This window comes from Cydia amplana, chromosome 18 (assembly GCF_948474715.1).
Source record: "Cydia amplana chromosome 18, ilCydAmpl1.1, whole genome shotgun sequence".
NCBI classification, from domain to species: domain Eukaryota; kingdom Metazoa; phylum Arthropoda; class Insecta; order Lepidoptera; family Tortricidae; genus Cydia; species Cydia amplana.
Genome location: NC_086086.1, coordinates 15,512,864 through 15,537,347, shown reverse-complemented (window position 1 = coordinate 15,537,347; position 24,484 = coordinate 15,512,864). Strand labels below are relative to the sequence as shown.

At 40.1% G+C, this 24,484-nt stretch overlaps 2 protein-coding genes and 1 long non-coding RNA gene across 3 annotated transcripts in view; 2 read left to right on the top strand and 1 right to left on the bottom strand.

Moving 5' to 3' along the window:
- Positions 1-24,484, bottom strand: part of LOC134656629 (microtubule-associated protein futsch) — a 204,021-nt gene that overhangs the window by 59,462 nt on the left and 120,075 nt on the right. The window contains exons 2-3 of the mRNA XM_063512186.1: positions 23,283-23,381; positions 5,807-5,979 (exon numbers count right to left, since the gene is read on the bottom strand). Of these exons, the coding sequence (XP_063368256.1) occupies positions 5,807-5,979; positions 23,283-23,381 (272 nt within the window). The remainder of the gene's footprint in view (positions 1-5,806; positions 5,980-23,282; positions 23,382-24,484) is intronic.
- On the top strand, positions 7,061-8,382 carry LOC134656555 (ras and Rab interactor 3-like). The gene is made up of 2 exons (XM_063512115.1): positions 7,061-8,106; positions 8,157-8,382. Exons 1-2 carry the CDS (start codon positions 7,061-7,063, stop codon positions 8,260-8,262), a joined length of 1,152 nt encoding a protein of 383 aa, XP_063368185.1. The 3' UTR covers positions 8,263-8,382.
- LOC134656368 (uncharacterized) lies at positions 22,547-23,249 on the top strand. Its single transcript, XR_010097511.1, has 2 exons — positions 22,547-22,577; positions 23,153-23,249. It is a non-coding gene; the product is annotated as an uncharacterized LOC134656368 (long non-coding RNA).

The window sequence follows — 24,484 nt, the reverse complement described above, 5'->3', positions numbered from 1 at the left end:
TTTTCACACAAAAATAGAAAAAAAAAATTTTTTTCGGGGGTTCCCCATACTTAGAACTGAAACTCAAAAATTTTTTTTTCTTCAAACCCATACGTGTGGGGTATCTATGGATAGGTCTTCAAAAATGATATTGAGGTTTCTAATAACATTTTTTTTCTAAACTGAATAGTTTGCGCGAGAGACACTTCCAAAGTGGTAAAATGTGTGTCCCCCCTCCTGTAACTTCTAAAATAAGAGAATGATAAAACTAAAAAAAAATATATGATGTACATTACCATGCAAACTTCCACCGAAAATTGGTTTGAACAAGATCTAGTAAGTAGTTTTTTTAATACGTCATAAATCCCCTAAATACGGAACCCTTCATGGGCGAGTCCGACTCGCATTTGGCCGCTTTTTATTGAACTCATAGCAGCAGATGCTGAAGAGGCACTTTTGCTTAGACCCAGTTAAAAGATACTTATTGAATTCCAGTGTGAGATATGAATATGTAAAAATGAATGATATGTGCATTGGTCTAGTAGGGGGAGGAGTAAGGATGACTCACCTTATAACGGTCCGGGTCCGGGCTGAGGCGTCCGACATGTCATTTTTTATGACGGCTGATCGGTGATCACGTGGTGCTTTCCATAGAAACCGAAGCGCCTGAAGAACGGTCCGGGTCCGGGCTGAGGCTTCCGATACTGTCGGGTGATCGGTGACGTGATGATCTAATTTTCTATAGAAAACTAAAGTGTCGGTCGCTTCGGCCCGGCCCTGGACCGTTCTAGTGTGCATGAAAAAAGCTCCCTGACCAGTTTCATTTTGGTTACTCTTAGCCATTGCAGTTTAATATGAAATAGATATTTGTTTCACAAATTCGTGGTAATAAAACACAAAAAATATCTAGTTGAGTCACTGCTTCATCGCTATTTGCCATTAGGGATCCCGTAATTTCCCTGTATAAGATGAATGATAAGTAATTAACTATAAAGAATAATTAATGATAAAATACTGTCACGGTAAACCATTAAAAACCACTAAGATTAGTCTACACATTCGTTAAAGTGCTTTCAATTTCCATCTCCCTAGAATCGTCAATTGAACTACGAGGGGTATTCAAAATATTCTCGGTATGAGAATGAAAACAAACAAGTACGAAAAGTTTGATATTTTTATTTTTCAATATACTCCCCCCCTATGTTCATACACTTAAAAGATCGATCAATTATTTTTTTTAATCCCTCGTAAAAATATTTTTTATCTTTCGTGTAAAAATGCTCCTCCACTGCCGCCTTCAATGCTTCATCGTCAGAAAATTTATTTCCACGCAGATCCTTTTTAAGATTGGGGAGCAAAAAGAAGTCGCTGGGGGCTAAGTCCGGACTATACGGTGGGTGAGTAACAGTTTTAAACCCACATTCAACAATAGCTGCCTTGGCAATATGAGCAGTATGGACGGGGGCGTTGTCATGCAGAAGCAGAATACCTTTGGTTAACTTTCCTCGCCTCTTTTCTTTAATTACATCCTTTAATTGACGTAGAATGTTAGCGTAGTACTGTCCTGTGATATTTACACCTTTTTCTTTATAATCGATTAGTAATACTCCTTCACAATCCCAAAATATCGTGGCCATGACCTTGCCAGCTGAAGGGATGACCTTCAACTTCTTGGGATGAGCTGAACCCTTAATGTGCCACTGCATGGACTCTTGTTTACTCTCTGGGTCATAATGATGAACCCAGGTTTCATCTCCAGTAACTATTCTTTGCAGCACCTCATCAGGATTTTCACCGCACAGGTCAATAAAATCGGAACAACAAGCTACACGCATGTCTTTTTGAAGCCGAGTCAGCATTCGCGGAACCCATCTTGCACTTACTTTTGACATATTAAGATGGTCATGTATAATATCATGTACGGTACCAATAGAGAGATTGGTTACTTGTGCTATAGATTTTACCTTCACTCGACCATCTTCCAATATAAGTTTTTCCACTTTATCAATATTTTCTTGTGAAGTAGCTACTACAGGCCGGCCAGGTCTAGGGTCATCTTCAATACTCTCCCTTCCGCGTTTAAACTCGCTTGACCACTTTTGAATGGTAGATAAAGAAGGAGCAGACTCACGGTAAACACAATCCATTTCCTCTTTTATGGTTTTTTGATTTTTACCCTGTTTTGTCAAGAATTTTATCACGCATCGATGTTCTAATTTAGTTAACATTGTCAATTCGCACAGGATGTTCATGTTTGTTCAGCAATTGCAGAAAAACAAAAGACTATCTCGGTTCGAATTATACTTTTTTTTAATGTCAATGAATAAACCTTAGCGGCCAGTAACGAAAGAAATTTTAGAAGAGGTCGTAAGATATCAATACCGAGAATATTTTGAACGCCCCTCGTAGTTCTAGCTTCCAGTTGTTTTAGCAGAAGCCATTTCCTGCCGACGGCATTGTCACAACACGGATATTCAAGATGGCGGCCGATCGCTCATTTAACTTCCGATATTAATGTTTGGTTTCGATGGATTTCATGTTCAGTGCATTAATTTAAAAGATTTTTCATAATGAAACTTTAATTCATAAAACGTGTTACATTTTTTTAAACCAAGTGCATCGTAAACCGATTTTAACAGTATTTAGCACCCTTTTTAGGGTTCCGTAGCCAAATGGCAAAAAACGGAACCCTTATGGATTCGTTATGTCTGTCTGTCTGTCTGTCTGTCCGTCCGTATGTCACAGCCACTTTATTCCGAAACTATAAGAACTATACTGTTGAAACTTGGTAAGTAGATGTATTCTGTGAACCGCATTAAGATTTCCACACAAAAATAGAAAAAAAAAACAATTAATTTTGGGGGTTCCCCATACTTAGAACTGAAACTCAAAAAAAATTTTTCATCAAACCCATACGTGTGGGGGTATCTATGGATAGGTCGTTAAAAATGATATTGAGGTTTCTAACATCATTTTTTCTAAACTGAATAGTTTGCGCGAGAGACACTTCCAAAGTGGTAAAATGAGTGTGTCCCCCCTGTAACTTCTAAAATAAGAGAATGATAAAACTAAAAAAAATATATGATGTACATTACCATGCAAACTTCCACCGAAAATTGGTTTGAACGAGATCTAGTAAGTAATTTTTTTTAATACGTCATAAATTCCCTAAATACGGAACCCTTCTTCGGCGAGTCCGACTCGCACTTGGCCGCTTTTTTAAATTAATCAACATCAACTTACTAATAATCAAGAACTCATCTAAGTAAAACCAAGCTAATTGCTAATGTTATTTGTACATCACGGGGCGTCAACATCACGGGGCATTCCCTGAATCAACTCATGAATATTTGATTCGTTTTGCCCTGGAATTCTGTAATTAAATTTCACTTTCGGTAAATGTATTGAAGGACAAGGGACCTTGTTTAGACTTTAATAAGGTTAACTTTTTAAGGGGCTTTGAAGTTGTTTAAGTTAATGGCAACACTCAGTAATGCGTATTGGAAAGGTTAAAACAAATAGTAATGACAATCGAAGTCCCTAATGTATAATCACGAAGTTAATGGATACATGAATTCAAGTTGTTTTTAACAAGCTTTTATTAGGTCGACTTGTATGTAACGTAATGGAATCTTGCAACTTAAATTGGATCCACTTCCCGGTTTCCAATTGAGCTGAAATTTTGCATACACATGTAAGTCGGGTGACAATGCAATATTGGTACCATCGAGCTGATCTGATGATGGAGACAGGAGGTGGCCATAGGAACTCTGTGATGACACAACGCAACCTAATTGTGTTAGGGGTTTTTAGAATTGTCTCGATGAGTATTAGTTGTCTGTCGTAAGAAAAGTACAATCAGCGATAAAAATTTGTACCAAAAATGAAATTTTTGCCAAAAACTTATTAAAAAGTTTGTTTACCTAGTAGCCACTTTACAATGGAATATTGTTAAACTTTACTTTTAGCTTTACCTTAAATCTTCATCATCATCATCATAACTTAAGAGCTTTGCTCTTGTCGGTGGAGTAATCGCCAATTAAATCTTACATTGTATATAATCGTTTCATAAAAAAAATCGTGATTGATTATGGCAGAAGCAAAGATTAATATTTAAGAAACTCAATTGCGTAATCCACTCCGTTCTAAGGAAAGGTTCCTTGGTTCTGCGGTCATCTCCACACAACCTAATTGTTAAACTAGTTACTAGATTGAACTAGAATTGTTAGAATTGTTAAACCTCGCATATAGGTACGAGTGACAGCACTATGTGTTGGGAACTCGTGCTATATGCGCTTCGCTGAAGACCCCCACGCATCAGCTTGTATGTGTTGTCCTGGTTCATCTGAAGGTGTAGTACCTGCATGATCCAGGAGCCGTTCCCCGCGGCGGTGTAGCCGGCGTGGACTAAATGCCGATGTCTGGTGAAGCTGCTGAGCAGGTTCCTCATGCACTGCTAGCTCTTATAGGTACGAGTGACAGAGGTAGCACTATGTCTCCTGGTTCATCTGAAGGTGTAGTACCTGCATGATCCAGGAGCCGTTCCCCGCGGCGGTGTAGCCGGCGTGGACTAAATGCCGATGTCTAGTGAAGCTGCTGAGCAGGTTCCTCATGCACTGCTAGCTCTTATAGCTACGAGTGACAGAGATAGCACTATGTCTCCTGGTTCATCTGAAGGTGTAGTACCTGCATGATCCAGGAGCCGTTCCCCGCGGCGGTGTAGCCGGCGTGGACTAAATGCCGATGTCTGGTGAAGCTGCTGAGCAGGTTCCTCATGCACTGCTAGCTTTTATAGCTACGAGTGACAGAGATAGCACTATGTCTCCTGGTTCATCTGAAGGTGTAGTACCTGTATGATCCAGGAGCCGTTCCCCGCGGCGGTGTAGCCGGCGTGGACTAAATGCCGGTGTCTGGTGAAGCTGCTGAGCAGGTTCCTCATGCACTGCTAGCTCTTATAGGTACGAGTGACGGAGATAGCACTATGTCTCCTGGTTCATCTGAAGGTGTAGTACCTGTATGATCCAGGAGCCGTTCCCCGCGGCGGTGTAGCCGGCGTGGACTAAATGCCGATGTCTGGTGAAGCTGCTGAGCAGGTTCCTCATGCACTGCTAGCTCTTATAGGTACGAGTGACGGAGATAGCACTATGTCTCCTGGTTCATCTGAAGGTGTAGTACCTGTATGATCCAGGAGCCGTTCCCCGCGGCGGTGTAGCCTGCGTGGACTAAATGCCGATGTCTGGTGAAGCTGCTGAGCAGGTTCCTCATGCACTGCTAGCTCTTATAGCTACGAGTGACAGAGATAGCACTATGTCTCCTGGTTCATCTGAAGGTGTAGTACCTGCATGATCCAGGAGCCGTTCCCCGCGGCGGTGTAGCCGGCGTGGACTAAATGCCGATGTCTGGTGAAGCTGCTGAGCAGGTTCCTCATGCACTGCTAGCTTTTATAGCTACGAGTGACAGAGATAGCACTATGTCTCCTGGTTCATCTGAAGGTGTAGTACCTGTATGATCCAGGAGCCGTTCCCCGCGGCGGTGTAGCCGGCGTGGACTAAATGCCGGTGTCTGGTGAAGCTGCTGAGCAGGTTCCTCATGCACTGCTAGCTCTTATAGGTACGAGTGACGGAGATAGCACTATGTCTCCTGGTTCATCTGAAGGTGTAGTACCTGTATGATCCAGGAGCCGTTCCCCGCGGCGGTGTAGCCGGCGTGGACTAAATGCCGATGTCTGGTGAAGCTGCTGAGCAGGTTCCTCATGCACTGCTAGCTCTTATAGCTACGAGTGACAGAGATAGCACTATGTTTCCTGGTTCATCTGAAGGTGTAGTACCTGCATGATCCAGGAGCCGTTCCCCGCGGCGGTGTATCCGGCGTGGACTAAATGCCGGTGTCTGGTGAAGCTGCTGAGCAGGTTCCTCATGCACTGCATCAGCGTGTTCATCTGCGGGTGGATGAGGATCTCTGTCACGAGGTTCTCGGATGCGAATTGGATTAGTCGCTCGCCTGTTAACAAAAGATAAGCATTAGTGAATTGATAATTTTTATTTTGTAGGCCATAAGGTCCACATCGCAGTTAACTTTTGCAGAGCAACTGTGCAACAGTAAGTAACTAGGTATGTTACCAAATGTTACCATGTAGAGTCAGCAGCGGTAGTTGCTAAGCGGGCGTTGTGTTCAAAATTACCTTGACGCGCTCTTATTCTCTTAACAATAAGGTCGCGTCAAGATCATTTTGAACACAGTACAGTGTTGCTCCTCAAAATTTAGCTGCGGTGTGGATGGATGTACAAATAGGGGCGCTTAACTGTATAAATGGTAAGGTTTAGACTACGTACATTTTTTTACGTTTGATTTCATGACTCTTTTGAACCAATTATATTTATTTATAAGGATTACCACCGTATTAAGATGAAACAGGAGCTGAGATTTAAATATTTTAGGAAAATATATCCGTGTCGCTAAAGGAAGCGGCTCCTAAAACTAGTGCGATAAGGACAAGGCGAAAAATCCTACGTAAAAATCTCAAAAATCGAGGTTTTGTACTCGACTGTTTCCTCCTCCAAAACTTAACCAATCGTAACCAAATGTGGCTCTGGCGCCTTAAAAAACAAAAATATCAAAAAAAGCAAAACGGTCCGACACAGATATTGACAATATTAATCAATGTTTGAAAAATTATTGCTCTAGCTTCAAAACCCACGGAGGAAACAGTCGCGTACGTTTGTATGGAGAAATGACCACTCCTGTTGGCTCTTAAAAGTAATAATCTGAAAGAAAGGTGTAAAATGTACAACATTTAAAAAAATGCCCCTTAAATATGGATTTTATATTATGTCTAAAAATAACATTTATTAATTTATTTATTCATTCATATTTAGCGCATTCCTTTACCAACAAAGCCTTTCTAATACCGAGTAGGCAAGTAGTATAACAAGAGTCCTATAACAATAAAACATGTGAAAACATAAAATATCCACTATAAATACGTGTGACTCAAATTATATTCACACGCCACGGACATGACATTTGTTTGACAAAACGGTCAACACAATATTACAGCAATCGGTAAAAAACGTATGAAACAATGATTACGAGGAGTCAAAGACGTGCAGCGGAGTCAACCAACAACGCACGCCCACCACCCCCGCCCGCCTCGTCCAGTTCCTCGTCCACACCATCGTCAGGCGACGAGTTCGCAACGGCGCCTGACACAGACGGGTCCAGTGATGAGAGCGGGCCGCCGCCGCCGCCGCCGCCACGACCACCTGCGCGACGATGGCGGCCACCGCTGCCGGCACGCTTGGGGCCTGCGGGACATCCTGCCCCGCCCACGGCTCCCGCTGCCGGTGGTATAGTGCGACGCATGCGATGGACTCGAGAAATGAACGAGAATGTCATGCGCGCCTATTATGGGGCTACAGAGGGGGGAACACAGCTATCCGCCTATCGTTCAAGAATACTGCCTCTGTTTCAGGCTCTTGAACCTACCATCACCGTGTCGGAGCAGCGATTATCGGATCAGGTGCGCGTCATTCAAAGGCTAAAGCGCCTGGATGACGCGACACTTGATCGGCTTCGCCAGGAGGCTCTCTCTGCTCGCGCGGACTCCACCTCGGTGCGAGATCTGCCCGCCATGTCGCCGGATCCGGTGCCCGCACCCGACCTGGCACCGGGGGCGCCACAGGTTGATGTTTGCACCGATGAGGGGGATTTCGCGAGTCAGAATGTGAGTACAACTGCTAATGAGCAACTGAGGAGGACTTTGGAAGAGGCGATTACGCAGTATCGTGCCACAACCAACTCTAGACCCCGATTACCACGTCTGCCTATGAATAGACGCAATCTAGCGCTAATGGGAGCCCTAAACGCTTTACTAGAGCCACATTTACGGACTAGTAAAGATTTAGATGATACGCACTCAATCATGTACTGCGGAGCCATCGCGGCGTGCCGTGTTGCTCGAGTCAAGTTTCCGGACGCTGAACGTGCACCTAGGACCGTCGGAGGTGTCCCTGCATGGCAAACGCGGATTGAGCGACGTATCAGCTCGTTTAGGACTCTCATCGCAAAGCTGATCTGCTTCAGGGGGGGCAACAATCGCCCCCGAGTAATGCGCTTTGTGAACCAGGCGTTCGTGGGGACGGATATCAGGCCCCGCGACTACATGGCCAATGTCACAGAGCGCATCGACTTTCTAAAGCAGAAAGTCTATGCATGGGCAAACCGTATTCGCCGCTACAGAGAGCGTGTGGATCGATTCCAGCAGAATCGCCGTTTTCAAAGTGACCAAAGGAAGGTATACCGAAAGTGGGAGGAAACCAACCTTCGTGCGTCCGACACGCAGCCACCGGATGCTACTGCCATGACTGACTTCTGGCGTAGCATCTGGTCGGTGCCTGTCGGACACACCGAGGGGGGTTGGATGAGTGTTGTCGAGCGTGAGTGCGAGTCCATCGAATCCATGGGGGCAGTCACCATCAGCCCCGATGACGTGAGTTGTGCCATCCGCACGGCCCAGAACTGGAAAAGTCCTGGGCCGGATGGATTGCACAACTTCTGGCTAAAGTGGTTCCGATGCTCGCACTCGCGCTTGGCAGCACAATTTCAACAAGCCCTCGAGCTTGGTTCTCTCCCACCTTCCTTAACAACTGGTGTCACCTTCCTGCTCTATAAGTCCGGTAGTACCACGGAAGCGAAGAACTACAGACCCATCACATGCTTGCCTACACTATACAAGCTCCTTACATCCATTTTGAGAGCAAAAATCAACGCGCACATTGTCGCAAACAATATTCTGGCTTCCGCTCAAAATGGATGTAGGGTTGGGTCCCGTGGTACTAAAGAGCTCCTCCTCATAGACATGACCATCTGCCAACAAGTCCGGCGGAACAGGGGTGCCCTCTCAGTCGCTTGGATTGACTATAAGAAGGCCTATGATTCGGTGCCTCATTCATGGCTGGAGAGGGTCTTAGAGCTTTATAAAGTTGATGCAGCTTTGAGAGCCTTCCTAAGCGCGTGTATGAGGCAGTGGACCACAGTCCTTCGTCAACCAGGAGGCGGAGATGACCGCCCTGGCCCGCAGGATTTTATAAGGATTGAGCGAGGAATCTTTCAGGGCGACAGTCTGAGTCCCCTGTGGTTCTGCCTAGCTTTGAATCCCCTCAGCACCCTGCTGAAGGATTTGGAACTAGGTTGCCGGCTCCGGAGTGGGGGTGAAGTCATTTCTCACCTTCTGTACATGGATGACCTCAAATTATTTGCACCAAATAGCCGGGACTTATTGGAGCTACTGAAAACCACCGACGTCTTCAGTAGTGCCATCAACATGGAGTTTGGTGTCGATAAATGTGCGGTTATGCATGTACAGCGGGGGAGGGTTGTAAATTCAACAAATTTACAACCTTCTGAGACAATGTCTTTCAGATCTATCTCTGAGTCAGAAACCTATAAATACCTTGGTATGTCACAGTCGTTGGGTATTGAGGACGAGGGTATTAGACGGTCGGTGAAGGAGCGCTTTTTCAGTCGGCTCACAAAAGTCCTTAACAGTCTTTTGTCAGGAGGCAACAAAGTGCGCGCCTTCAACGCCTGGGTAATGCCCCTGCTCACATACTCCTTTGGCATACTAAGGTGGACTCAGACCGAGCTGGATGCCCTGGATCGGAGGGTCCGATCACTGCTCACCGCGCATCGCATGCTACACCCACGCTCGTCAGTTATGAGATTGTACATCCCACGGAAATGTGGAGGCCGAGGCTTCCTAAACGCCAAGGATCTCCACAACCGCGAGGTGTACAATCTCAGGAATTATTTCCTTAACAACGACTGTGGGATGCATCGTGATGTGGTGGCAGTAGACAGGAACCTCACGCCGCTCTCCTTGGCAAACGAGAACTGGCGCAAACCTGTGGTACTAAGTACTGCGGATCGCAAGGCGGCATGGGAGAGTAAGGTGCTACACGGGCGGTTCTACAAGGCCCTCACGGGACCCGATGTGGACCTGCTCGCGTCGGTGAACTGGTTACGATTCGGGGACCTCTTCGGAGAAACCGAGGGTTTTGCCTGTGCAATTGCGGACGAAGTAATGATGACGAACAACTATCGGAAATATATCCTGAAGGACGGTACGGTCGACATTTGTCGGGCATGCCGTCGTCCCTGAGAGTCACTCAGGCATATCATCTCCGGTTGTTCTCATCTTGCTAACGGCGAGTACTTGCACAGACATAATCTCGTAGCCAGGATTATACACCAGCAGCTTGCTCTTCTATACGGCCTTGTGGACCGCGAAGTACCGTACTACAAGTATTCACCTGCGCCAGTTCTCGAGAATGGTCGTGCCACGCTCTATTGGGATCGATCTGTCATCACTGACAGGACTATTGTAGCCAATAAGCCTGACATTGTGATAATAGATCGATCGCAACGCCGGGCCGTGCTCGTTGACATCACCATCCCCCATGATGAGAATCTCGTGAAAGCCGAGAAGGACAAGTCCAACAAGTACCTAGACTTGGCTCACGAGATAACCGCCATGTGGGATGTTGATTCGACGATCATTGTCCCGATAGTCGTTTCAGTGAACGGTCTAATAGCGAAGAGTCTCGACCAACATCTTGAGAGACTCTCGCTAGGTGGTTGGATCAAGGGTCAGATGCAGAAGGCGGTGATCTTGGACACGGCGCGGATAGTCCGCCGGTTCCTCTCTCTGCAGCCCTGACCACCGGCAGCTTGGGCCTTGCCCCGCTGCTGGCGGCACCCTAGGTTAGGTTTTTTATAATATGTTTATAAGTATTTTGTATTGTTTTTGTGTTTTTGTATTTTATTTTTATATCCATATTATAAAATATCCTAACTTAAGACCAAAAATAAATAAAGATAATAAAACATTCCGGACCCGCAAACTGTCCTTATTCCAAGTAAATAGTAAAAAAGTTGTAACAGTAAGTTTTCCTTGAACATGAAATATATTCCGTACATTGCCAAGGCCTCTAGAGCCCTTCAATGTCATATTTCACCGTGTATTATTTACATTTGGCTGTATTCGCTCCTTTGGTGAATATATTAGCCCCAATGTTGGGTTCAGTTGTTCTTTTGAGTGTGTAGAACAAAAAGTTATTGCGTTTAGCCGTAGTAATACAGTAAATTTATACATTTAGCGTTTGCGTCAAATCCGGCTTGAGTAAAATTTTTTGCAGGCTTATTTATGATGTTGGCTCAATTAATAATCCAAGTTTGCGACCTCGAGCGCCGAACGTAACTTTGTCAAAAATCAAAGAAACCGCGAAAATTTCAGTTTTCTTTTAGATTTGGGCGATTACAACCCTAAAAGATTAGTTTTTGATGATACCTTTTCAGGGCGTTTTTAAAGTAAACTAAATTTGCTACAATACGACAATAGAATTATCTCTGTAGATTGAATAGTTTCCGAGATATTTTGAAATTGAAATCGTAGGCTAAGTGAGTGCACTGAGTATGCACTTTTGACTCAGGCGATGCCGCTTGGCACGATATTGTTCCTAAGGTCAAACAAAGCTGATTTGGCCCGGTAGCCACGAGATCGTACCGTGCCAACCCCCGAAATGCTATATTTCTTCCTACTCTTAGGAACTAGGGCAAGTTATAATTATATCATTTTCATATTAGCCACGAGCCACGTTACAAAATTCTACAATTTCACTGGATTAGTATTCGAACTTCAAGATATTTACAAGAGACGACACGTACTAGATCCATTCTAGATACGTTATAGTCATGGACTAACCTATAGGTTAATATATAATATATAATAGGTTAGTCCATGGTTATAGTTTAGATTTCAACTAGTTCTCTTTTGCGGCGCAATTCGGGCAACCAATGTCACTTTTACGCTAGATCGTGTTAGATATCTATTAGATGTGAATTAGATCTTTAAGTAATATCTTGTGGAAATCGTTCAAGAGTATCTCCAGGATCGCGGTAATGTCAAATTTGACAGGCAAGATCTTAAACATATAGCATACAGCATTTTCATATATCTACTTACTTCTCGCTAATCGTTCACTGTATGACAGACGCCTAACGCGGAAGTTTGGACGCTCGATCGAGCGTGAGCGAAATTCGGAAGTTGGACGTGAAAAGTTACCAAGCGACTCTAATGCCGTGCTGGGGATTTATATACGGTTATATATTATATAACAGATACACATAAAAAGCGACGATAACCACGCTATAATCCATAAAATGCTATATGCATATAAAATGCTAATGCTTTGCTATACCAACTTTCACCGTTTTAAATATAATAATTTTATTAATTACATAAATGTCGGCATATTTACCAAAAGATGCATCGGTTAATAATTTATTTACGAAAACAGGTATCCTAAAGTCTATTTTTTTATTCGGTAGACTAAAATGACATTTCATAGTATGAAATGACTTTTTATGTTCATGCTATGAAATGTCATTTCAGTCTACCGAATAAAAAAATAGACTTTACAATACCGGCAGTTCACCTTCAATTTCCATTGCTATACCTGCACCATTAATTTCCAAGCATTTATTTAAATCAACCCAAACGCTTGGTGAAAGTTTCAAGGTGATACAGAATGGATTGAGTCCGCAATGCGACGCCAATTGTCGTAACATTTCTTTCGGCCTTCGGTTGTCCTTTTGCACGGAGATTGCAACTCTAACCTCCTTGTAAAATAAAATTTATTCGAGAATAAATACAAGTAGAGTGTGCGGAAAGAGAAGAGTCGTGGAATGTATGGGGCCCAATACATTCCACGACTCTTCTCTTTCCGAACAGAGTCTACCTAGCCTGTGACTCCGCGTAGTTTTTATTAAACTTGCCCTTAAACTCTTTACACCTATGATGGACTAATCACCTACCCTACCTATCTAACCCTTGTAAATAAGATCAGCTGTAAAAAAGTAATGAAATAAATGCATTTGTATTTTGTCCTTGCCTCAACTACCATTCAGTACTTTAGTACTAAAATCAAAACTTCTCATTACATGAATGAATTCCGGGAGAAAAGTATTGCTTGTGTCAAATTAAAAAAAAACCGTTTCAGGATTTCAACTTGAACTTGAGTAATCAAAATTCAAAAGGTTCAAAAGCATAGAACATAGTCGCATTTGAAATTAACCCATTCGATGTACAATTGGATGTAACCTAGTTGTTGACAACCGTTATTCAGTCGTAAACACCGATCGAATTGTAAGGATAAGGTATGTATAAGGATTGACGGATACAATTGGAAAGTCACATTGTCATTTCGAGGTATAATATACCTTGGTATTATTTACTTTTTAAGCTTTACCGATGGATGTTTGTATTCTTTGTTAAGCAGCTTATTTAGGAAGGAAGAGTTAAGTAATAAAGAAAACGGAGAAGTATTTTATTATCACGCGGGATTACGATTACCTTACTGTTGCATAATACGCAGATATAAACCCTGATTTTATAAAAAGAACTGAGCTAGAAACTGAGGCTTAACACATTCATTGCCACCCAGCCAAACAAGACATCCGCGCCAGGCCACAAAAATTTCATCATATAAAGGTGTAGTGCCACGATCCCAACTATCGGGTCGTCCGGTCTGGGAACGAAATCATAAAATACGCGATAGTCGGGTTTTCGGCACTGCCCTAGTAGCACGGTCGCATTTTTATCGTTTATCACCATGGCTGTCACGTTCTAACAAGTATGTAAGTGCGAAAGTGACGGGCATAGTGATAGTCGATAAAAATGGAACCGTGCTGAGCCCGCTAAATGTGTTAAAATTTAACAAGAAAATACTGAAAAATGAAAATAAATTTCCTAAATACAATACATAAGATTCCTAAATACAGACCATAAGAACCTACCTTTTATTCTTTATTTCTTTTGTTTGTCTTGACGGAGGTCTAGAAAGGCTCTCGGTTTCATATAAATTACCTAAGTAATTGAAGTGGGTGTCGACATCAAGATTAATGGATTCTATGGTCTATTTCGGTTACCTGCTTAAAAAGATATGCGAGTCTTTATTCTCATTCATCTCATTACCAAAAGCTTGCAAATTTTGGTAATGAGGAGGAATTATTCACGAAATTCCAGAACATTGCCAAAATATTTCGATATAACATAAAACCAGAAAGAAGGTAGGCTCAAGTAGTCTTTAACAAGTTTTGTCTTTATCATGTCCTTGGTAATTTGAGCAGTTTTCACCAATGCTTTGTTTTTTATTTAAAAGTCATGCTCATGTTCATTCATAGGCTCCTGAGGCCCAAAGCGATTGTTTCGTTTTGGAAATTGAAATAATATCAATAAAGTTCAGAAAATAAAATGTACATTCCACAATGTATATAAATTTCGTACGCGAGTCTCAAGGGGTTAATTAAATTCCGTTCAAAAAATAACCATTTTACACCGGCTGTTAGTTTCTAAATAAAAATATTTTAGCGCGAAAAATACGGCTGCAAACTGACTTTGTCCTGAATTTGCATGTCAGCAATATGTGACGGCCTTGCACTTTGTGTTTCGTTAGAACCTTTTAAAAATACATCGAATGGAAAAATATTTATTCTCCATACCTCCGACTAGGTCAATCCTAGCTTTTGTAAGCGACAGAATAAGGATAAATTGTTTAAAAGTGTTGATGATTTATAGTAATAGTTTATCATTTATAATAAGAAAAAAAATTGCAGAGTAAAAAACCTATTGGTCTAGCTGCTCGTTTTTTTCATTAATTACTAAGTAAAATATACTTGAAATAAAAACAAATTAAAAAGAAGGAAGAAACTACAGGCATTTTATTTATTAATAATTTTTTTATCTTTGTTTATTTGGCGCAGTCAGTGGGATACGGTGAAATCAATAATTTGTTAATTTTATTCCACTTTTTTTATCCAAAATACTTTATCCTATTAACGATTTTTAATACTCTGCCCGTGAACTCGTAAATAGGAATTAAACAGCAAAAAACATATAAACTACGTATTCATAAGCAAAACGTTGGCGCGTATATTGGCCAAACAATGGCATTAAGCCAGTGTTGCCAGCGGGCGAAGCCAGATTTCGTAACAAAAACTCTTTTGTTCCCAATGCTGCCAACCATTTTTTGCCGTAATATTTCGCAGAAAGATATCTGGCGATGACAGCGTATCGTGTTTTTGGGGTTATGTTGGCAAAAAGGTTATTGTGCGAGTTTCATTTTGGATGGGATATACAAGACTAGTTCGCTTCCCTCGTTTTTAGGTTGTGGATGGAAAAACAGTAAACATAAAATGGATTATACTTACTTAAGTTTTAAATGTAGGTTGATCACGTTTTTAGTGTTCCGTACAAAACTTTGTTCGCGTAACACTTATTTTTATACATGGTTCTTTGGGCATTAGTGAAAAGTAATTATTGTTGTCGAAATGAACCTACTTAATTATTGAAAAAAGCGGCCAAGTGCGAGTCGGACTCGCCCATGAAGGGTTCCGTATTTAGGCGATTTATGACGTATAAAAAAAAACTACTTACTAGATCTCGTTCAAACCAATTTTCGGTGGAAGTTTACATGGTAATGTACATCATATATTTTTTTTAGTTTTATCATTCTCTTATTTTAGAAGTTACAGGGGGGGGGGACACACATTATACCACTTTGGAAGTGTCTCTCGCGCAAACTATTCAGTTTAGAAAAAAATGATATTAGAAACCTCAATATCATTTTTGAAGACCTATCCATAGATACCCCAAACGTATGGGATTAATAAAAAAAAATTTTTTGAGTTTCAGTTCGAAGTATGGGGAACCCCAAAAATTTATTGTTTTTTTTTTTCTATTTTTGTGTGAAAATCTTAATGCGGTTTACAAAATACATCTACTTACCAAGTTTCAACAGTATAGTTCTTATAGTTTCGGAGAAAAGTGGCTGTGACATACGGACGGACAGACAGACAGACAGACAGACAGACATGACGAATCTATAAGGGTTCCGTTTTTTGCCATTTGGCTACGGAACCCTAATAACATACTGACAATACAAAAGAAGCTATGTCAAGCAATATGCCCTACGTATTTTACTGTGGTTTTGTGTTATTTGTAGTTTATGTGCATCAAAGGGATATAGGTGCCTACATTACATGCATGTACTTAAGAGGAAAGCAGTAGCTGCGGGGTAAGTGTGGCTGGCCTTCACAGGCCTTGTTAGGCCTGTTTACACATTCATTAGTGTTTATTGCGAGTTCATACATTTGCCACTAAACCTAAGCAGCAAATAGTAAAAACTTATCAACGTGTAAACAGGCCCCAATGTGAAGGCCAGCCACACTTACCCGTTGACATTCAGTTTCATATTGACTTCTTGCAATCAAGAACTAACAGCATTTTGATAATAAAGTGTAGATAATCTCATACGAACAACAAATAGGATCCTCTCCACTATCTCCAGCACACTCAGACAATATACAGATTTTCCACCGATTTCATTGCTCAAACAGGCCAATTCCAGTTTTATTTATTCGATCTGTTTCCGATATTATTCTGATCTGTCAGTGTCAAAGGTGACATTTCTTTAACCAAAAACGTCACTTTTAACACTGACAAATCAGTATCATATCGGAAACAGATCGAATAACTAAATCTCGAATTGGCCTGAAAGTCAAACTAACAAGAGTGTATGAACAAGGGACCTCCATTTGGCATTACCATTCAGATCCACTGCAAACGAAAATGGCCCTTAACTCGTTGAATTCCGGACCAATATCCGATGGAGAACTGAATCCATTGTGAGAGAATAGAAACGGAGGGACCGACGGACCGTTATGTGATATTGGAGTTAATTACAGTTAGAAGGCTTCTATTTTACTAAATTATGTAAAAGAGTGAATTAGAAAATGTACTGACACAGATTCGATTAACTTCAACCTGTATTTGTTGACTACCTATTGTTTTCGTGATTATCAAATAGTAGGTACCTACTGATAAACTTTCACGACTTTTACACATAAGTATAAGGATTATTTTCATCCTGTACGGATATGATGGTCGTTCTTGTCTACGTGACAGCGTGATAAAACGGTGTCCGTCACTTTCTTTCCCACGGTGTTAAACAGTGACAGTTATTTTATCACGTGGATAAAGCTATCCATAATAGGCTGGCTGGAAGTCATCCTAATGAGGGTGAAATATCATCTTACGTGTTTGACAACTATTAGAAATAAAATTAATTAATAATACCTAATCTAAAAATGATATACAAATATAAAGACAAGCCAGAGATAATAAAAGCAAATCGGTAAAATGTTCCAACGCAATATTGATTGAAAATATTTCGCAGAAGGCAAAAATATCAAAAAGCATATTATTGTACCACGTACCGAACTAAATTTCGGATAACGTTCTGATCCGATAATGGGATTACGTGCGTTTGAAGAAACCGAGAAAAGGTATAAATCCCGATACGAGGTATTAATACCTAACGTGGTTATTGCTGCATACAAAAAAGGGGTCTATATTATAAGAAAAGTTACAGTTTATGTATTTCGTAAATGTACTTAGGTAGAGTGAGATTTTAGACTAAAAAAGAAATCCAGATTACAGGTAAATTGAATATATTTAGGAAGATAATTTTCTTGCGAGCGTCTCGACGGGTGAAAGTAATCCGGTATTAACGTCTCGCCTTTTCTGGTAGCCTGGTACAATTCGTATTATAAATCCCCACATGAGAACTTTATCTTAATTCCAGCAAATAATAAATGAAAATAATATAACGAAGCCAACTCAACTTATATTTTTGAACGGACCAATCGAATAATTTAAAAGCAGTTTTTTCGTGACCCAAATAAAAAAAAATCTTACACTCCTCGCCTGTTAAGGGGCCCACTGATTAACAGTCCGCCGGATGATATCGGCCTGTCAGTTAGAACAAAAAGTTGACAGCTCGGAACAGCTGACAGGCCGATATCTTCCGGCGGACTGGTAATCAGTGGGCCCCTTTACGTTACAATTCTATTTTTCATGATGTCACTTTAAATTTTGTTGTATTGAATTGTAACAGACTTGAGGCCTATTTAGAAAAAAAAACTGTATCTGTAGTTACATATAGCGACTGACCCAGATCTCAAATTCCGATAATAATATTATACAAATTTATTTGAATAAACTTTGATAATTTATAGGTACCTTCTTAAGTTCTTGAAAGATCGTAACCTAAATTCACAACCGTAAATTACATTTAAGTAAATTAGGTTTGCCAGAAATTGCGGGGATGTTACGATATAAGATCTGGGTCTAATTTGTGAATTTATGTTGGAAAAAAATGCGTATTTCAGTTTAATGTGTTTTTAGTCTGAGAATGATCATTTACGCAATTTATGTATGTTTTTATGAAGCAAAATTTATCCAAACAAACGGTTAAATTTTAACTTGGGTACCTACCTAATTGTTCTACTAGGGTACATGGGTATTAAATAAGTTGTTTCAAAGCAGATATTAGACTTAACGGTCAGAGGCATAGATCTATCGCAAAGTCTGCTTAGTGTTGTCTCGTTTGATCCCCAGCCAAACCATACGACACATGTGACTGATTACCTAGAGCTTGCAGTGTAAGTAAAGTAATGAAATTATAGGTACAAACATAGGTACAGTCGCCATCAGTTATATCGAAGCGGCTAAGGCTCTCACAAATATCTGAACACGCCATTGCCAGGGCGTTAGGGTGCGTGTTCAGATATTGTGAACACCTTGACCGCTCCGATATATCTGATGGCGACTGTACCCATGTTATGTAAATAAATGGTTTAATGTATGTGGTGGTGTTATGAAAAAAAGAGGAAAAATAATACGACATACTCTGCAACACTCAATATTGACTCTCAAATCCGTGACCTATCCATGACCTATCGGATCCGTTTTATCGGTTTTCCAGACCAGTGGGGGCCTAACGACGTGCACGGGGCTCGAGGCAATCATTTTCAGATCATTGGACATTTTTGGTGGAAGGAATTAGAGTTGCGAATTGGGGCATCAAACATTTGGCTCAACATAGGTTAAACAGGCTTTAGATTATAGCAGGCTAAGCACGGGTGGCACGGTCGCATTTTTATCGCCTGTCACCATGACTCTCACGTTCTAACAAGTATGTAAGTAAGTGCGAAGTGACAGGCGATAAAAATGCAACCATGCTGCCACCGCAGGTACGTTTCATAATGTATTTGGGCTTTTTATTTCGTTGTCGTTTTATTTTTGTAATCACGAAATCTCAATTTGGGACAAAAAAATTAAGTAATTTTCCGAAAATTACATCAATTTTCGTAATCTATTTGGGAGTTGAAATAAAACAGTATAGTAACAGCACCAGTCATGGGACATTTAAGAGGAAATTTGGAGTATTTGTGATATTTCCCTGATACCGGCAAAAGTTCTACCGCTTAGCGTGTTTAAAGATGAAAATCCTATCCATCTTTTATGTTTCAGGCGTGTTATATCAAAGATACTGCAATTAGTTTCCACATAATTTACAAATTAAAACTATGCCTTTTTTCTCCAGTCATGGACACCAAAGCTCCAGTAATGGTACCCCGGTAATGGACGTGGATCCAGTAATGGGCCCCCTATAATGGACATACCCTATCAGTATAAGATATTGGAACAGGGAATAAATTTTTGGCAAAAAACTAGTTATTAGTCATATTTGGTATAAGCTTTTATGTAAGAATGTATTTTTCTTTTCACAGCCAACTAATACTCATCAAGACAATTCTAACAAACCCAAACACAATAAGGTTGCATTTATTACAGAGTTCCCATGGCCACCTCCTGTCTCCATCATGAGATCAGGTCCATGTTATCATAATATTGCATTGTCATCCGATTTGCTTACGTATCCAAAATTTCAACTCGATCGGAAATCCGAAAGTGGCTCAAATTCAACTTCCAAGATTTGAACCACACTAACTAACAGGCATGTTAAATAAAATTTTGTAAAAACGATATTAATTTTTTCTACTCCCGTACTTATATTTGTCATTTAAAGGGTCGTGCACACACCTTTAAACCCCTCTCTTATAGTTGTCAAGACAAGTCTTTAGTCTATTCCCCAAAAAAGTATTTGTGCATACACGCAGTATCTTTTTGGCACTTTTACGATACTTCGTGTAATCACCACTTAAAAAATATTGTATGGAATACATTGTTGCCAACCTAATTTTAATTGTCATTTCTGCCAGATGAGTGAACCATAGACATGTTTTGGTCACATCATCATCATCATCATCAGTTTTCATCTTTATAGGGCTGTATCTCCTAAACCGTGCGTCGTAGCGCAAAAATAATCAAATTTTCGTTCCCCTTTGAATCCCGTAAGTAATATTTAAAAAACACGAAAAACAAAAAAAAAATTATAAAAAAGAAAGAAAAATGTTTATGGGTTGTATCTCCTAAACCGTGCGTAGTAGCGCAAAAATATTAAAATGTTCATTCCTCTGTAAGAAGCCCCTAATTAATATAAAAAAAACACAAAAGAGAAATAATAAAAAAAAACAAAAAAAAAATTATAATGCTGTATCTCCTAAACCGTGCGTCGTAGCGCAAAAATAATAAAATGTTCATTCCTCTGTAAGAAACTCCTAATTAATATTAAAAAAAAAACACAAAAGAGAAATAAATAAAAAACAAAAAAAAACTTTATAATGCTGTATCTCCTAAACCGTGCGTCGTAGCGCAAAAATTATAAAATGTTCATTCCTCTGTAAGAAACCCCTAATTAATATTATATAAAAAAAATAAAAAAAAACAAAACAAAACTTTATAATACTGTATCTCCTAAACCGTGCGTCGTAGCGCAAAAATAATCAAATTTTCGTTTCCCTTTGAAACCCCAAAGTAATATTTAAAAAAACACGAAAAACAAAACAAAATAAAAAAAAAGAAAGAAAAATGTTTATGGGTTACATCTCCTAAACCGTGCGTCGTAGCGCAAAAATAATAAAATGTTCATTCCTCTGTAAGAAACCCCTAATTAATATTAAAAAAACAAAAAAATATATATATATTTATAAGGCTGTATCTCCTAAACCGTGCGTCGTGGCACAAAAATAATAAAATTTTCGTTCCCCTTAAGAATCCCACGCACTGAACAACCTATCACATTAGGACATTAAACAATCATCATCATCTATTCTTATTATTATTTCATTGCATTTCAAAGTAAGTGCTTGGTCGTAGAAAAAGTATTGTATGCAACGTTGTTTAACTGAGTCAAAAAATACTCGTGGCGTCTTTATTAACAATTTTCGGCTTCACGCCACTCGCCTTTTTTGACCCCTCTTAAACAACGGTTGCATAAAATACTATATCCGAAGTCCGAGAAGACTTCCTGACATAGTTCGTAACTACATTATACCTACTTCTGTATTATTTAAACATGAAATTACGCCATGGCAAGCATCATTATGTAAATTGTAAGTTATCCCATCATAGGAGGTATGCAGTTTTAGAGCTCCTATAATGGGATTGGGCAAAATACCATTATTTTTTATACATCTCTAGAGACACAAAATAGTGTGTTGTATACCTTATTTCATGGTAAATGCAATTAACAAAACACATTCTAGTTTACACCAAGTTATAATTAATTACAATTTAATATATGAACTCACCTCTCTTAGCGAAGTTGTTAAGAATTCTTACTAGTTATATTTTTCGGTGACACGACAACTTTTGGGTTGACGCCAATTTCTTAAAAAGTAACCGAAATTAATAAAAATTCAAACTTAAACAGCTCTATGACTCTTATTTATGGTAAAATATTGCCAGTGTTCATAAACTACTTTTAGATACTTATTTTAGAGGATTTGTGGTTTTATGTCCCATTACCGGTTCCACGTCCATTATAGGGTCCATTACATTAGTGATACTTAATTAGGAATGTGTATTGCTACACTCAATACCAGGAGACAATTAAAGATCGAACCGTGATTTAATTGGAGCTTCCGTGGGCGCGCAGAATGTTGACAATACAATGCATAAGCTGTCCCAAATACAACTTAGAGGAAGTATACCTACAGAATAATAGGGAACTATATCTTTCACTTTTTATCGAAAAAATCGGCCATGTTAGGGCTGTTCTAAATAAAGTTCGACCATGAGAGTTGTAGTTAGTTAATATTTCTCTTCTAAACTCGATGTTAGTTATCTATTGAGCTTACAGTGGAACTTTTTACGCCAGAGCTTGTCAAATAGACGCCCGCTTCACCTTACAATGTTTCATGGTACTTAATAAAGAACGGTATCAGTGCAACCTTTATAATGTTAAACAAAGTATCATGCTAAAACAGAGGTTAATCTGCAGCGCAGTAAAAACGCCGTAAAGCTCGGAGACAAAAGCTTTAAGCTGGTGGAAACGTAATTTTCTTACAAAGTGTAAAGTTAAATTACCTACGTTGGGCTTAGCGGGTAAAATAATTACACATTTTAATGTGTCTGGTAGGGTTTAATGATTATGATATTGATTTAATTTAAATATTTGAGTCCTCATATTGACATTGAGCCATTGTTTCTTTCAACTGTCAGTTTTCCCTTAGGTTTTCTCTAGATACCTATGTACTTACTTTCAAAAAAGGAGTGTACAAGTTTTTAAAGTGTCAGAATCAAGTTGCATGTAACATCCATAGGCTACGGTGGACGTTTAGCTGCCTTTGAGACGGAGATGAGAGGAGACGTGAGGGAAATCGGGAATTAACCAACGGCATTGGTTGAGGTAAACTGTGGGACATTTTTTTATCCCATTAGGATCGAAAGAGCTCATGATTCTCAGTAGAAATAACACAAAAATGGCAAAAAAGGTCACAATATATAAAAATGCCAAAAAATAAAAGCTCATCTCTTCTTCTCTTTTACAACCAATGCTCCATCGCCTCTCATCTCGGGCTCAGTGGAAAGGCAGCCTTAAGAGGTAAGGTGGTAACTCACCGTAAAAGACGGCAGGGCCGACATGTCATAGAACCGCCGCGTACTTCTCACGGAAATCCATGAAAGAGGCATATGTTCAGCAGTGGGCGCAAATATGCTGAGAAGAACCCAACAGAGCCCAACTGGGGAAGTACCTCCACCTTACAGAAAACCGCATCCAAATAACACTAGACCCTACTCTTGTGTTGTGTTCCTGCTGGTGAGTAAGGTTGCCAGAGCTCAACGAGGGTGGGTGAGGGTAAAAAGGTCGGCAACGCGCATGTAACGCCTCTGGAGTTGCAGGCGTCCATAGGCTACGGTGACTGCTTACCATCAGGCGGCCCGTGTGCTTGTTTGCCACCGATGTGGTATAAAAAAAATAAGAAGAAGAACTCACCGTATCTGGCCTCCTCCCCCTCGGGTGCCTGCGCCGTGAGGGTGGCCAGCTCGGCCTCCAGGTCCACCTGGTGCTCGTTTGAATCCCATGATAGAAGCCCTGCAACAAGGAACACGATTTTATTGTGAGAATAAAGAATAGGAACATTTGAGAATTTCTTCTTCATTCTTTACGTTTTGTTTTCTCTACGAAGACTCTTACTCCCAAAGAAAGGTACCTAGTAGTTATGTGGTCTGTTTGATTTCAGACATAGACAGAGAGAATCATACTATCTTTGTCTTACACTAGTACTAGCACCCAAAAGAAAAGGATGAGTATAGTTTTTTTTGTTCCTATTTACTGACAAGATTTGGTTGACCCAGTATAAATCGTATCAAAGAGCTATGGTTTTAGGGTTCCGTACCACTCTGTCCGTCTGTCCGTCTGTCACATCATGTCATTTGCAAAAATAATGTAATAATAAGCGATGTGTTAATAGACCTTGAATGCCCTACATTAATAAAATAATTTATAATCTAAAGTAGCTAGTGTAGGAGCAGTATGCGGAAAACAAAGTTATCAATAAGTAACAAAGTTAGCAGTAACTTAGGTGCATCTATATTCATTCGTCCATGTATGTATATGTATGCACGGGCAGATGTATGTATAAATACTATATCCTACTATAAGCAGAATGCATGTCGTCTAAAAGTTGCACAACACCACATCGACCAACAATTTCCTACATCGGTTCCGACCACTCAACTAGTTAGAAGTTTGTATTGCCCGTAATGTATATTGTATGAAGTCAGCGGCTTTTAACTCCCCGAACACGAGCTTGCAAATTGGGTACACATTTTTAACTTTCTTGCATACGTAATTTAATCTATAAATGCATCAAATTTCTATATGGGAAGTACTTGCATAAATCACTATGATTGAATATAGTCAATACTATTTTTTTTAAGTGAAAACTTCTTTAGCGGCGCTGGGCACTTTTTGAGGTGGGGAAAAAATTATAAACTCGAGACAGCGTAAGGCGATCACGTGACCGTAAGGTTTAGATGGCCACTCATTTAGATGGCATTTAAATCAATAAAGAAAAACTCAATGACATAATTCAATAAAGCTACATCTTGATGAAATCGCTAATAAAAGTGAACTCTAGTACTGGTGAATAAAACTCAAAATAACATGTCCAAATAGGTATATTTAGATGCGAG